Source organism: Bos indicus x Bos taurus, chromosome 4 (assembly GCF_003369695.1).
Source record: "Bos indicus x Bos taurus breed Angus x Brahman F1 hybrid chromosome 4, Bos_hybrid_MaternalHap_v2.0, whole genome shotgun sequence".
Classification (NCBI taxonomy): Eukaryota; Metazoa; Chordata; class Mammalia; order Artiodactyla; family Bovidae; genus Bos; species Bos indicus x Bos taurus.
Genome location: NC_040079.1, coordinates 33924541 through 33938042, shown reverse-complemented (window position 1 = coordinate 33938042; position 13502 = coordinate 33924541). Strand labels below are relative to the sequence as shown.

At 40.2% G+C, this 13502-nt stretch overlaps 1 protein-coding gene across 4 annotated transcripts in view; it reads left to right on the top strand.

The window, feature by feature from the left end:
* The window catches only part of CPED1 (cadherin like and PC-esterase domain containing 1), a 328240-nt gene that overhangs the window by 295387 nt on the left and 19351 nt on the right, over positions 1–13502 (top strand). For 3 of the 4 annotated variants that reach the window (XM_027539149.1, XM_027539150.1, XM_027539151.1), the window contains 3 exons: positions 9637–9857; positions 10120–10221; positions 10648–10735. In XM_027539149.1, the coding sequence (XP_027394950.1) occupies positions 9637–9857; positions 10120–10221; positions 10648–10735 (411 nt within the window). Of the gene's footprint in view, positions 1–9636; positions 9858–10119; positions 10222–10647; positions 10736–11838; positions 11955–13502 lie in introns of all 4 variants that reach the window. The other variant, XR_003510710.1, reaches the window with a different exon arrangement.

Below are 13502 nucleotides of genomic sequence, written 5' to 3'. Positions count from 1 at the left end.
TTAACCAATGGTATGTGGGCAGCAGTGACAGGCCCATCCCTCAGGGTGGGCCCGTAGGAAACCTGGCAGCTCTTTACTCCTCCCCCGGCTGGATGTCAACACCCAGTGAGTTCTCAGAAACTGTAGCTGAGGAAGGCCAGGTCTACTCATCCTGGGACCCTGAAGGACCTCCCTGCCCCCACACATACCCCTGCCTCGAACCACCTGGACCGTTTTCCTGAAGAAGTAAACGTCGATAGTGTTTAGGCCACTATACATTGCAAGGCTCTATTTGTTAATAGCACTTAGCCTATGTCACCTAATGCAGAGAGTATATCATGTTGAGAAATTAGAAAAGAAAATAAAGATAATTAAACCATTGCATGGTTTTTAAGAAGACTTTTAAATCAAGTGCAAGCTTTAATAAAGCCTAAGAACGAGGTGTGCTTCTAAGTCTTATAGTCCATGGCGGTATGAAAAATAGTAGGAAAAACACCAGACCTTATACTTTTCAGTGACACCCTGCATGTCAAGTTTAGGGAATAGAAACAGATGCAAAACTCTTCTAAACACATCTTTGTTTCCTGATGACGAGCTGAGATCCAGCCTCTCATGCCACAGTGAGACACAGATGTTTCTGCTCCTCTCCAGAGCCCACACTGATGGAGGTAGACTCCCTGCATTGCACCCCAGGACCAGAAGAGAGACGCTGCATAGGAAAATGCCATTCAATCTTTGGAATAAAGCTGCCACTGGAATCCAAAATATTATTAACGTTATTCTTGTGATGGGCTTTATTGAGCCAACGCATAATCTTTCCCTCTTAGTCCATTGTTCTATAGAAGTAAAGTTAGTTAAGCTGATTATTTTTGCATGAGTTTTCAAAATGCTTTTAAACACAAGGATTTAATCTAATTGCTGCCGCTATTGCTGACTGATTTTTTTAATTCACATAAAAAGCCAATATATGTTCACTTAGAAAATGCATATTTTTAGTAAAAAGAATAAATTGTCATTCACTTCAAAATAACCAGGGTCTTTTCTCATTATTAGTGTATAGGAATGCAAGGGATTTCTGTGTGTTGATTTTATATCCTGCAACTTTACTATAGTCATTGATTATTTCTAGTAATTTTCTGGTGGAATCTTTCGGGTTTTCTATGTAGAGGATCATGTCATCTGCAAATAGTGAGAGTTTTACTTCTTCTTTTCCAATTTGGATTCCTTTTATTTCTTTTTCTGCTCTGATTGCTGTGGCCAAAACTTCCAAAACTATGTTGAATAGTAATGGTGAAAGTGGGCACCCTGTCTTGTTCCTGACTTTAGAGGAAATGCTTTCAATTTTTCACCATTGAGGATAATGTTTGCTGTGGGTTTGTCATACATAGCTTTTATTATGTTGAGGTATGTTCCTTCTATTCCTGCTTTCTGGAGAGTTCTTATCATAAATGGATGTTGAATTTTGTCAAAGGCTTTCTCTGCGTCTATTGAGATAATCATATGGTTTTTATTTTTCAATTTGTTAATGTGGTGTATTACATTGATTGATTTGCGGATATTGAAGAATCCTTGCATCCCTGGGATAAAGCCCACTTGATCATGGTGTATGATCTTTTTAATGTGTTGTTGGATTCTGATTGCTAGAATTTTGTTAAGGATTTTTGCATCTATGTTCATCAGTGATATTGGCCTGTAGTTTTCTTTTTTTGTGGCATCTTTGTCAGGTTTTGGTATTAGGGTGATGGTGGCCTCATAGAATGAGTTTGGAAGTTTACCTTCCTCTGCAATTTTCTGGAAGAGTTTGAGCAGGATAGGTGTTAGCTCTTCTCTAAATTTTTGGTAGAATTCAGCTGTGAAGCCGTCTGGACCGGGGCTTTTGTTTGCTGGAAGATTTTTGATTACAGTTTCAATTTCCATGCTTGTGATGGGTCTGTTAAGATTTTCTATTTCTTCCTGGTCCGGTTTTGGAAAGTTGTACTTTTCTAAGAATTTGTCCATTTCTTCCACGTTGTCCATTTTATTGGCATATAATTGTTGATAGCAGTCTCTTATGATCCTTTGTATTTCTGTGTTGTCTGTTGTGATCTCTCCATTTTCGTTTCTAATTTTGTTGATTTGATTTTTCTCCCTTTGTTTCTTGATGAGTCTGGCTAATGGTTTGTCAATTTTATTTATCCTTTCAAAGAACCAGCTTTTGGCTTTGTTGATTTTTGCTATGGTCTCTTTTGTTTCTTTTGCATTTATTTCTGCTCTAATTTTTAAGATTTCTTTCCTTCTACTAACCCTGGGGTTCTTCATTTCTTCCTTTTCTAGTTGCTTTAGGTGTACAGTTAGGTTATTTATTTGACTTTTTTCTTGTTTCTTGAGGTGTGCCTGTATTGCTATGAACTTTCCGCTTAGGACTGCTTTTACCGTGTCCCACAGGTTTTGGGTTGTTGTGTTTTCATTTTCATTCGTTTCTATGCAAATTTTGATTTCTTTTTTGATTTCTTCTGTGATTTGTTGGTTATTCAGCAGTGTGTTGTTCAGCCTCCATATGTTGGAATTTTTAATAGTTTTTCTCTTGTAATTGAGATCTAATCTTACTGCATTGTGGTCAGAAAAAATGCTTGGAATGATTTCTATTTTTTTGAACTTACCAAGGCTAGCTTTATGGCCCAGGATGTGATCTATCCTGGAGAAGGTTCCATGTGCGCTTGAGAAAAAGGTGAAATTCATTGTTTTGGGATGAAATGTCCTATAGATATCAATTAGGTCTAACTGGTCTATTGTATCGTTTAAAGTTTGTGTTTCCTTGTTAATTTTCTGTTTAGTTGATCTATCCATAGGTGTAAGTGAGGTATTAAAGTCTCCCACTATTATTGTGTTATTGTTAATTTCTCCTTTCATACTTGTTAGCATTTGTCTTATGTACTGTGGTGCTCCCGTGTTGGGTGCATATATATTTATAATTGTTATATCTTCTTCTTGGATTGATCCTTTTTCTATGCATTCATATGCTTTACTTTTCCAAAAATTCAATAATATGTATATTCTGATTATAATCAGATTTTTATAAAAGTAAATTAAAATGTTCCACATCAGAATATACCCTTATTTCAGTATCATTGTTAAAAGAGTAAGCAAGTTAAAGTATATGATTATACCTTAATATAATCAACCTGATAGATATATGTTATGTTGCTTCCAACTTATTTTGCTTTTAAAATATGTTTTCATGGGCATTCTCAAGTATTTCTTAGAAGTAGAAAACTGCCAATTTATATACAGAACATCAAAGTCTCCAATCTTCCGTTAAAAAATAAAGACTAATTTTTACTCTAGGCACTATTCTGGACACTTGAAATTCAACAGTTAAAACAAAGAAATAAAAAACTTTCCCGTGGTGCTTAATATCATTGGAGCTTAAAAAAAAATTGATAGGGGGAAAAAACAGTTATTTTAATATTTTATTGCTAACTGATTATTTTTATAATTGCGTATTGGTTAATTATACTTTTTCTTCTTTGATTGCATCTGCCAGCCAACACCTGTGCCTACTAGTACAAGGTAGTAATTTTCACAGGAAAGAAGAATTTTTTACAAATTGTGTGGCTAGTTATACGTATATGTTATAGTAATTTAGACCCTTTACAATGGAAGTTGAAAACAAATAACCTGCTCATTTCCTTTTAAAAATTCACCAAGTGGAATGATCTAAATAAAGACCAAATACGAATCATGTGGCTGAAAAGAACCACGCTTATCCCTGGTATTATTTTCTAGTTGTGTGTATTTTAAAAGCTGATATTTTGAAGTTAGAAATCTTTTAGTTAAGAATACCAATTAACCTCTTCCAAAAATGGCTTCCTCTACAGAACCAGCAATCTTAAATTCACAAGTGCATTTACATCTTAGTTATAATTTATCATTTCTATCTTTCATGAATAGGAAGGCATTGGGATAGAGTAATTCTCTAGAACATAGTCTTCTATATCAGAGCTGTGTCTACTAGATTCAAAAAATGCTATCTCGCTGTTTGCAGTTTAGGAGAATTTGTTTTGCAGATGGTGGTGGTATTTTGCAGATGCCCTTCCTTCTTCCCGGAGCTTGTTAGTTACTGATGAGCAGTGGATACATGAGGGACTTTTCAGAGGCTGTCAGTCTGCTTGATTCAGAACGTGCTTCACCAGCAACCTACAAGCCCTGTTGAGAGTCTGTAACAGGGTTAGTAGGACAAGAGAGAGGATGCTGTGATTTAGACACTTCCTATCTTCACTGACTTTTTCTTTGAAGTACCTAATGAATTTAAAGTGCCTAGGAACTTCCTTGGCAGTCCCATGCTTAAGACTCTGTACTTCCACTACAGGAAGCACAGGTTCGATCCCTAGTCGGGGAACTAAGATCTCACATGTCAACTGATCCCAGAGTACATATTACATAAAACCAACAATTAACAGCCAGTAACACAAAACAATACAGAAATGCAGCCACTTAGAAACTAAAGCTCCCTCTCCTAAATCTTGGATCAATGAGAAATCAAAGATAGTTACAGAATGCTTATAAGAAAAAAATCGTACAAACTGTTTCCTATTAAAACAAAGCAAATTGATGGCATTAAATTGGTGTCATATAAAAATAAAATAAAGTGCCTAGCAGTGCACCGACTCAAAGGACATGAGTTTGAGCCAATTCTGGGAGATAGTGAAGGATGGGGAAGCCTGGCATGCTGCAGTCCATGGGGTTGCAAAGAGTTGGACTCAGCAACTGAACAGCAACCAAGCGGTGCATTGCAGGGCACTCAAGAAGCATTCCAAAACACTTCTTGCCTTTCCTCTGCCTTCATGCTGGCCCTTACTTGCTGTGCGCTGGGTGCCAGAAATAAGTATTTAAAAGCTCATTAAAGTCTTTTATGGTGTTGCCATTATTTTCCCCAATTTACACATAAGGAAATGAACCCACAAAGAGGTCACATACTTTGTCTAAGATCATCTGGTTAATAAATAACAGTACCTAAGAATTCTGAAAAGCAGATTCTTTGCCTCTGTCAGGCATTGGTGGTCTGCATCTTCCTACAACCCCACAGAAAAGACTGGACATTTAGAAAATATGTTTTATCTTAGGAATAGGCAGCTACTTGGATTTTCTTCAGCTTCTGTAGCCCACAACACAGACACGCAGCGATCTTACTGGCTGCCCAGAGATAATGCTAGGAGGCACTGCATTTTGATACTGAAACGGAAAGAATCTGTAAGAAAAATCTGTAGTGGAAATTTAGCTCGCCTCGATTGCCAAGGTCCCTTACTGGTATTAAGAGCTGAATTGTGTTTCTACCCAACCAGATTCATATTTTGAAGTCCTAGCTCTCAGTACTTCAGAATGTGACTGTATTTGGAGACAGGGCCTCCAAAAGGGTAATTAAGGAAAAATGGGGGCTTGCCTGGTGGCTCAATGTTAAAGAATCTGCCTGCAATGCAAATACCTGGTTTGATCCCTGGGTTAGGAAGATCCCCTGGAGGAAGAAATGACAACCCACTCCAGTATTCTTGCCTGGAGAATCCAGTGGACCGAGGAGCCTCTGGGGCTATAGTCCATGGAGTCACAAAGAGTCAAACATGACTGAGAGACTGAACACGCGTGCACAAGGAAAAAATAAGGTCATTATGCTAGGCCCTAATCCAATGTGACTAGTATCCTTATAAGCAGAGGAGATTAAGACATAGACATACACACAAGACCGTATGTGGACACAGAGAAGATGACCATCTACAAGTCAAGCAGAGATGTTCTCAGAAGAAACCTACCATGCAAATACTTTGATCTTGGACTACTGGGCAAGAATCATGAGAAAATAAATGTCGGTTATTTAAGCTACCCAGTCTGTGTTGCTTTGTTATGACAGCCTTAGCAAACTATTAACAACACAAATAAAGCTGGGTCTTTACTAGTCTCTGAAATGAAGAGCTGTTCTGATTATTCAGAGTTCCTTTTTAAAACCAGAATTCTGGACCGGAAAAACAAACACATAGTTATAGGTCAAATCCAGTAAGGAGAATTTCAAGTGATTTCACAGAGTATTTTTCTTATACTGGGATGTTGACACTCCAGATGGAACTTGACCTAGAGGATCAGTGACTGGGGCCTTGACATCTTAGGTCACTTTGTTGAGCTTGGCGATGCTTATTGTAATAGTGATTGGAAGGGAATTTCTGAAAGAGAATGCCTTCTGGATTTCTTCACACTGCTACTTGAATATACCATGAAAGAATAAACCTTTGTAGAGTCTCACTAAATTCATTATGGATGGATGAATGCAGTAGTGCCTGACAAGTGATGGCAGTGGCCACTTTAAAATTAGAAGAAAATATGTGCATGGCTATTGCAAAGGGGGGCTTCCCAGGTGGCGCTGGTGGTAAAGAACCTGCCTGTCAATTCAGGAGACATAAAAGATGTGGGTTCAATCCTTGGGTCAGGAAGATCCTCTAGAGGGGGGCATGGCAACCCACTCTAGTATTCTTGCCTGAAGAATCCCATGGACAGAGGAGCCTGGCGGGCTATGGTCCACAGGGTCACAAAGAGTTGGGCATGACTGAAGCAGCTTAGCATGCAGCACACAATGCAAAGGGAAATCTCAACAGAAAGAGTAAAGAACTGAAGAAGGCATTAAACCTTATCCAGAGACATTAAAAGGAATTGTCTCTAATAAAAGTCCCTTTGACTTTCAGGTCAATAAATATTTTTTAAATGCATGCATAATACTATGGGGGAAATCAGAATTTAGAAATTAACCTTGACTCTGACCTTAAATACTTATTGATATGATATAAGAAAAAAGATAGAGTCACAAATAGCTGTAATTTCATGTAGTCTTTGATAAAATCAGTAATGGAACTGAAAATTATAATGAAGTCACAGAGGACAGAAAGGTCATTCTGACTGGGGCGTTGGACAAGACCCTCTAGGAGAGACGTCCGTGTTAAGTCTGGAGGTTGTATAGCATTTACACAGACTATTTTGCAGAGGGCAGGGCTTTCTAGGCAGATGGATTAGCACAAGGAAAAACAGATGTTGTTGATTGCAAATCATGTTCAGTGAAAAAGTAGAAATCTGACCTGCTTACTTGAAGGAAAGTGTTGAGAGGATGGGGCCATTGACCCTGCCCTTGGAGATCAAGGACTTGGATTTGAGTCCTGTGTTCCCCATTTACTAGATTTATAACCTCAATCTCCCTGAGCCTCAAATACCTCATCTGTGAAACAAGATAATGACTCACATCTCATGATTATGGAGATTAAAATGAGTACTCAGTGTGAAATCTCCACCAAGCAAAAGCTGATATGCAATAAAAATTCAGTAAATGTTAACTGAACCTCAGAGTTAAAACCTGACTCTGCAGAACATGGAGAGCTGATAAGATTTTTGAGCATGAAAGGGAGAGGAGACATTTGGAAATTTATCACAGTATTACTGTGTGGAGAATGAATTAGAGGGCAGCCATGGTGCAAGAGGGCTTTCCTGGTGGTTCAGATGGTCAAGAATCTGCCGGCACTGCAGGAGACCTGGGTTTGATCCCTGGGTCAGGAGGATTCCCTGGAGAAGGAAACAGCAACCCACTCCAGTATTCTTGCCTGGACAATTCCATGGACAGAGGAGCCTGGCAGGCTACAGTCCAAGGCATGGCAGAGTGTTACATGACTGGGCGGCTCACACACATGATACAAGAAGATCTATTAAGCAAGTGTTAACAACACCACACCTTTGAGGCCATGGGAGCCTCAAGCAAGACTGTGCTTATGGAATTTACAGGAGGTGATAGATGAGAGGCTTCCATGGCAAATGGCCCTGGGACATGCACCCTGGAACATAGACTGCTTTTCAGAAAATCAAATTCTAGTTCTGTGGCTTGTTTCTCAAGTAGTAGCGTGACTTCTATTGAGCTAGCTAACATCTACAAAATAAAGAGATTGGAACATCTCTAAGTACACTTACAACACTAGAATCAGTTCAGTTCAGTCACTCAGTCATGTCCGACTCTTTGCGACCCCATGAATTGCAGCACGCCAGGCCTCCCTGTCCATCACCAACTCCTGGAGTTCACTCAAACTCACGTCCATCAAGTCGGTGATGCCATCCAGCCATCTCATCCTCTGTCGTTCCCCTCTCCTCCTGCCCTCAATCCCTCCCATCATCAGAGTCTTTTCCAATGAGTCAACTCTTCGCATGAGGTGGCTAAAGTACTGGAGTTTCAGCTTTAGCATCATTCCTTCCAAAGAAATTCCAGGGCTGATCTTCAGAATGGACTGGTTGAATCTCCTTGCAGTCCAAGGGACTCTCAAGAGTCTTCTCCAACACCACAGTTCAAAAGCATCAATTCTTCGGTGCTCAGCTTTCTTCACAGTCCAACTCTCACATCCATACATGACCACTGGAAAAACCATAGCCTTGACCAGATGGACCTTTGTTGGCAAAGTAATGTCTCTGCTTTTGAATATGCTCTCTAGGTTGGTCATAACTTTCCTTCCAAGGAGTAAGCGTCTTTTAATTTCATGGCTGCAGTCACCATCTGCAGTGATTTTGGAGCCCCAAAAAATAAAGTCTGACACTGTTTCCACTGTTTCCCCATCTATTTGCCATGAAGTGATGGGACCAGATGCCATGATCTTCGTTTTCTGAATGTTGAGCTTTAAACCAAGTTTTTCACTCTCCTCTTTCACTTTCATCAAGAGGTTTTTTAGTTCCTCTTCACTTTCTGCCATAAGGGTGATGTCATCTGCATATCTGACGTTGTTGATATTTCTCCCAGCAGTCTTGATTCCAGCTTGTGCTTCTTCCAGCCCAGCGTTTCTCATGATGTAGTCTGCATAGAAGTTAAATAAGCAGGGTGACAATATACAGCCTTGACATACTCCTTTTCCTATTTGGAACCAGTCTGTTGTTCCATGTCCAGTTCTAACTGTTGCTTCCTGACATGCATATAGGTTTCTCAAGAGGCAGGTCAGGTGGTCTGGTATTCCCATCTCTTGAAGAATGTTTCACAGTTTATTGTGATCCACATAGTCAAAGGCTTTGGCATAGTCAATAAAGCAGAAATTGATGTTTTTCTGGAACTCTCTTGCTCTTTCGATGATCCAGCAGATGTTGGTGATTTGATCTCTGGTTCCTCTGCCTTTTCTAAAACCAGCTTGAACATCTGGAAGTTCATGTTTCACATATTGCTGAAGCCTGGCTTGGAGAATTTTGAGCATTACTTTACTAGCGTGTGAGATGAGTGCAATTATGTGGTAGTTTGAGCATTCTTTGGCATTTCCTTTCTTTGGGATTGGAATGAAAACTGACCTTTTCCACTAGAATACCTTATGACTATTTAAGTCAATAACACGTTAAGCTGATTAGATGAGAAAGTGAAGTGCCTAAGAGGGATAGAAAAATTAAAGATAGCACAAAGAAAGCAAAGAGCTTTAAACGTGAGTTAGTGGGTCAGTAGATGATGTCATTACTAGGAATATGGAAAAGGAAAATGAACAGGTTTGGGAGAGAAGAATTAATGTCATTTCTTACAGTTTAAAGTGCTGTCTTTCAATTGGATGTATGTCTCTGTTTTCATCAGGTTACTTATTTTATAGTCTTCTATGTCTTGTACACATCAGATTTGAAAGCAAAATTTTTTTTAACTTGTAGATTCTTTTCATTGGAGACTCAACCAACAGAGGGATAATGTACTATCTGATTGAAAGATTAAATGAAACCCTGGAGGAATGGCAGAAAGTGCATGGCACTAAATTCTACCACAATGTCAATGGAGGGAAGACCTTGATCAGTTATTCCTACTATCCCCGGTTTTGGATGAGCCCTTCATTGAGACCAACATTTGAAAAAGCCCTTGAACATCTCTTGCAAAGGTACAATGGAACAGTTTTGAATGAAACCATACCACAATGTAGTGATATTTTACTAGCAGTTATGATTGTTTGCTGTGTATCAGATGTGCTGAAAAGTTTAAATACCAAGTATTAATAATATGGCTGAAAACGAGGTAGAAATGATAAGGAGGTCTTGTGATCAGGATGCCAGCTAGGGTTCAATGAAATGTGAGGCGGTGCTGTTAAAATGTTTACCATGTGTTTCAAAGCAACACATGTTGTTTTTCTTTCTGGATTTCAGATCAGGTCCCCTGGAGAATACCAGCCAGACTGTATTGGTTGTTGGTGGTGTTCAGTGGCTTAATTCCAATCACCTGCAAATTATTCACAAGGTTTTAAAAAGGTAAATTCCTGCAACAATAATTATCATTTGTTGTCTAAGTAAAAAAAAAAAAAAAAATTTACTCTTGATGTGAGTGAATTTTATCAAGATTTTATATAAAGGACAACTTGTAATTTAGAATCCAGCAGTTCAAGTCCAGTTTAAAATGTTTCAAAAATACTTTTGTATCCAATCACAACATGGCTCTTTAGCATCCAAATCTCCATTTGCTACAGATCAAAACATGCCCACTGACACATAAAACTATCCACACACACACACACACACACACAAAAGCACTAATGTACAGCAAATCTATAAAATGAGAGTTTAGTCCTATATGGCAATGATCACATTCTAAAGGAATTCCTCTCCACTTGCTTGTGTAAATACAGACATCTAGAAATGTCATCAGAGTTTATGACTTGAGATCTGCTTATTTAACAGGGAAGACTTACTCAATATCCTTGTGATCATCAAAACGTTGGGAATTGGATTTCATTTGCCAGTGGATGGAGTGCACTTCTTAACACAGGTAAATCCATATTTTCCAGGCTGTGTGAATTTCATGGTTCCTGTAAGGGTCCTTGCTGGTGTCTGAAAAAGAACCCAAAAGGCACTGTATAATATTCAACAACCTTCATAAAATTCAAAGCAGATGGTACACTTAAGGAGTATGATTTCAAATCAGTTATAATGATTCCTAGAAATAAGGGGACAGTTCAGTTCAGTCACTCAGTCGTGTCCGACTCTTTGCAATCCCATGGACTGCAGCGTGCCAGGCCTCCCTATCCATCACCAACTCCTTGGAGCCTACTCAAACTCATGTCCGTCACATCAGTGATACCATCCAACCATCTCATCCTCTTTCGTCCCCTTCTCCTCCTGCCCTCAATCTTTCCCAGCATCAGGGTCTTTTCAAATGAGTTGGTTCTTCACTTCAGGTGGCCAAAGTATTGGAGTTTCAGCTTCAGCATCAGTCCTTCCAAAGAACACCCAGGACTGATCTCCTTTAGGATGGACTGGTTGGATCTCCTTGCAGTCCAAGGGACTCTCAAGAGTCTTCTCCAACACCACAGTTCAAAAGCATCAATTCTTTGGCGCTCAGCTTTCTTCGTAGTCCAACTCTCACATCCATACATGACTTACTGGAAAAACCATGGCTTTGACTAGATGGACCTTTGTTGGCAAAGTAATGTCTCTGCTTTTTAATATGCTGTCTAGGTTGGTCATAACTTTTCTTCCAAGGAGCAAATGTCTTTTAATTTCATGGCTGCAGTCACCATCTGCAGTGATTCTGGTTCCCCGCAAAATAAAGTCTCTCACTGTTTCCATTGTTTCCCATAAGGGAAACATAAGGGGACACCAGCCCATAAATAATGCTTTGAATTCATAAAGAAGAAAGTTGGACCAGAGTTTGAAAAAATAAAAACCTGAGGGTTAGATGAGAGGGCTTATTTTGTAAGTATCCTCTTACCTCATTCACGTTTCAAACACTGTAAAGGCTCCTGCTAAAATCATATACGAAATTGTCAGTATCAATGAGTAATTTGGAAAAGAGTGGCTTTGGGGAAGAGGATTTCTGACTGATTGCTTTCAGAATTCGTCTTTGAAGTAGTATCATTCATTTTGCCTCAGGTTGGATGTTTATAAATGAAAGGAGTCGAGGCCTCTGATCAGTTCTCATAGAAGACAGTAAATCGGTAGTCTCAACACTAAATACAAGTCTCATAAAAGAAAGACACCATCTGTAGGTAAGACAAACAGCTGCTCTTGCTCAGCAAGGAGAGCTCACAGGCAGCCCGGATTGTGTGCAGTTGCTCAGGGGGAGCTCAGGAAGCACTGGGAACTGGGGAGACAGGAAGCTGTCCACTGAATGTGTCAACCAAGTGAGATTTATTTTTGTGTCAATTATGAGTGCTCCTAGCTTTCTCCAGCACACATCACAGGATCCCCCTCTCCTTTCTTGAAACGTTACTTTCCTGGCCACCAGATCTGTGGTGCAAAAGCATGAGAAACAGTAGAAAGTGGCCAAAGTAAAACCACCAAATTCAGCTTCTTGAAGTCAGGCAAGGTTAAGGTCATGTAAAGTGAGTTGAGACATTTGGCATCTGGGGTAGCTGAAGGGATTCGGGGATTAGAAGAGGGGTCTTTTGATCATTTCTTCTATGGGTTATGAATTGAATCTCCTTTAATGTTATTTGAGGTCTGCAGGTCATGTTTGCAGCTCCTTCTTGAGGACTTTGGTAGCTCCATTTTGCTTCCTTGATTGCGGCCTCTCAACGGGAACTGGAGGAACTGTGATGCCTCCAGGTAGATTTAGAATGAACTCATCTCAGCAAACAGACCTTTGGCACTTACCATGTGCCAGATACCATGAACCGTTGTGCCTGCCATCAGGGCTTCAGTGGTGCTCATCAGTTTTGCAGGCTTGGTGAAGATGAAAGGAAGGAAGAAGAGGAAGGGAAATGATCAAACAAAAGAGGAAGTTATGGTAGTAAGTGGAGGCGGAAAAGAAACCTGAACTCGTCATCCGACCTTGGCATTCATCATCCTCATCGTGGCCATTCAAGATGTGGCTTCCACCTTCCTAGGTAGACTTAGTCCTTGCATCCAGTGTATATGCATCCATGTGTACTCACATGTACACACACACACATGTGCACGCACACACACGCACTCACTCCACCACTGTTTTGGCTCCTCAAGCACGCCTTGCTCTCAGTCACCCCCAGATCTTTAAAGCTGCCGTTCCCTCTTCTTGGAGCCCACTCTCCACCACCTTCTCACCTGGGAAACTTTCGGTCACTCTTCCAGTGTTAGTTTAAGTGCAGGTTCCTCTGAGAAAACCTAATTGACGACTTCTGAACTGAGAAGACCCTGGACTCAATTGGCTCTTCCTGCCATGAGCTCCTGTAACTATCTGGTACCCTTGTCTGTGTCCCTCAACAGATCCCGGGCTTGGTGGTCTGTCTCCCCTTCTGGTCTAATCTCAGTGGGAGCAAGGTCGGGATAGGGGAGGGAGGTCTGCATTGCTCATTCTGGTCCCCAAATGCAAACCACAAATCTCAGCACACAGGAGACTTTCAGAAAGCCTCTCTTCCTTTTGGGCAGAGCCTCAATCAAGGCTCAGCCCCCTTTTCTAAATTTGGACCATCTCAGAAGGGCCTTCTTCCCAGCTCTAGAACTTCTGGTGGGATCAGCAGAAGCCTGTGTTGCAACAATATTGCAGCTCAACTTCTCTCTCTGCCCAGTTTGTCTTCCCTCACTCTCTTGGAGGTGTTGATCCCAAGGACGGGGGG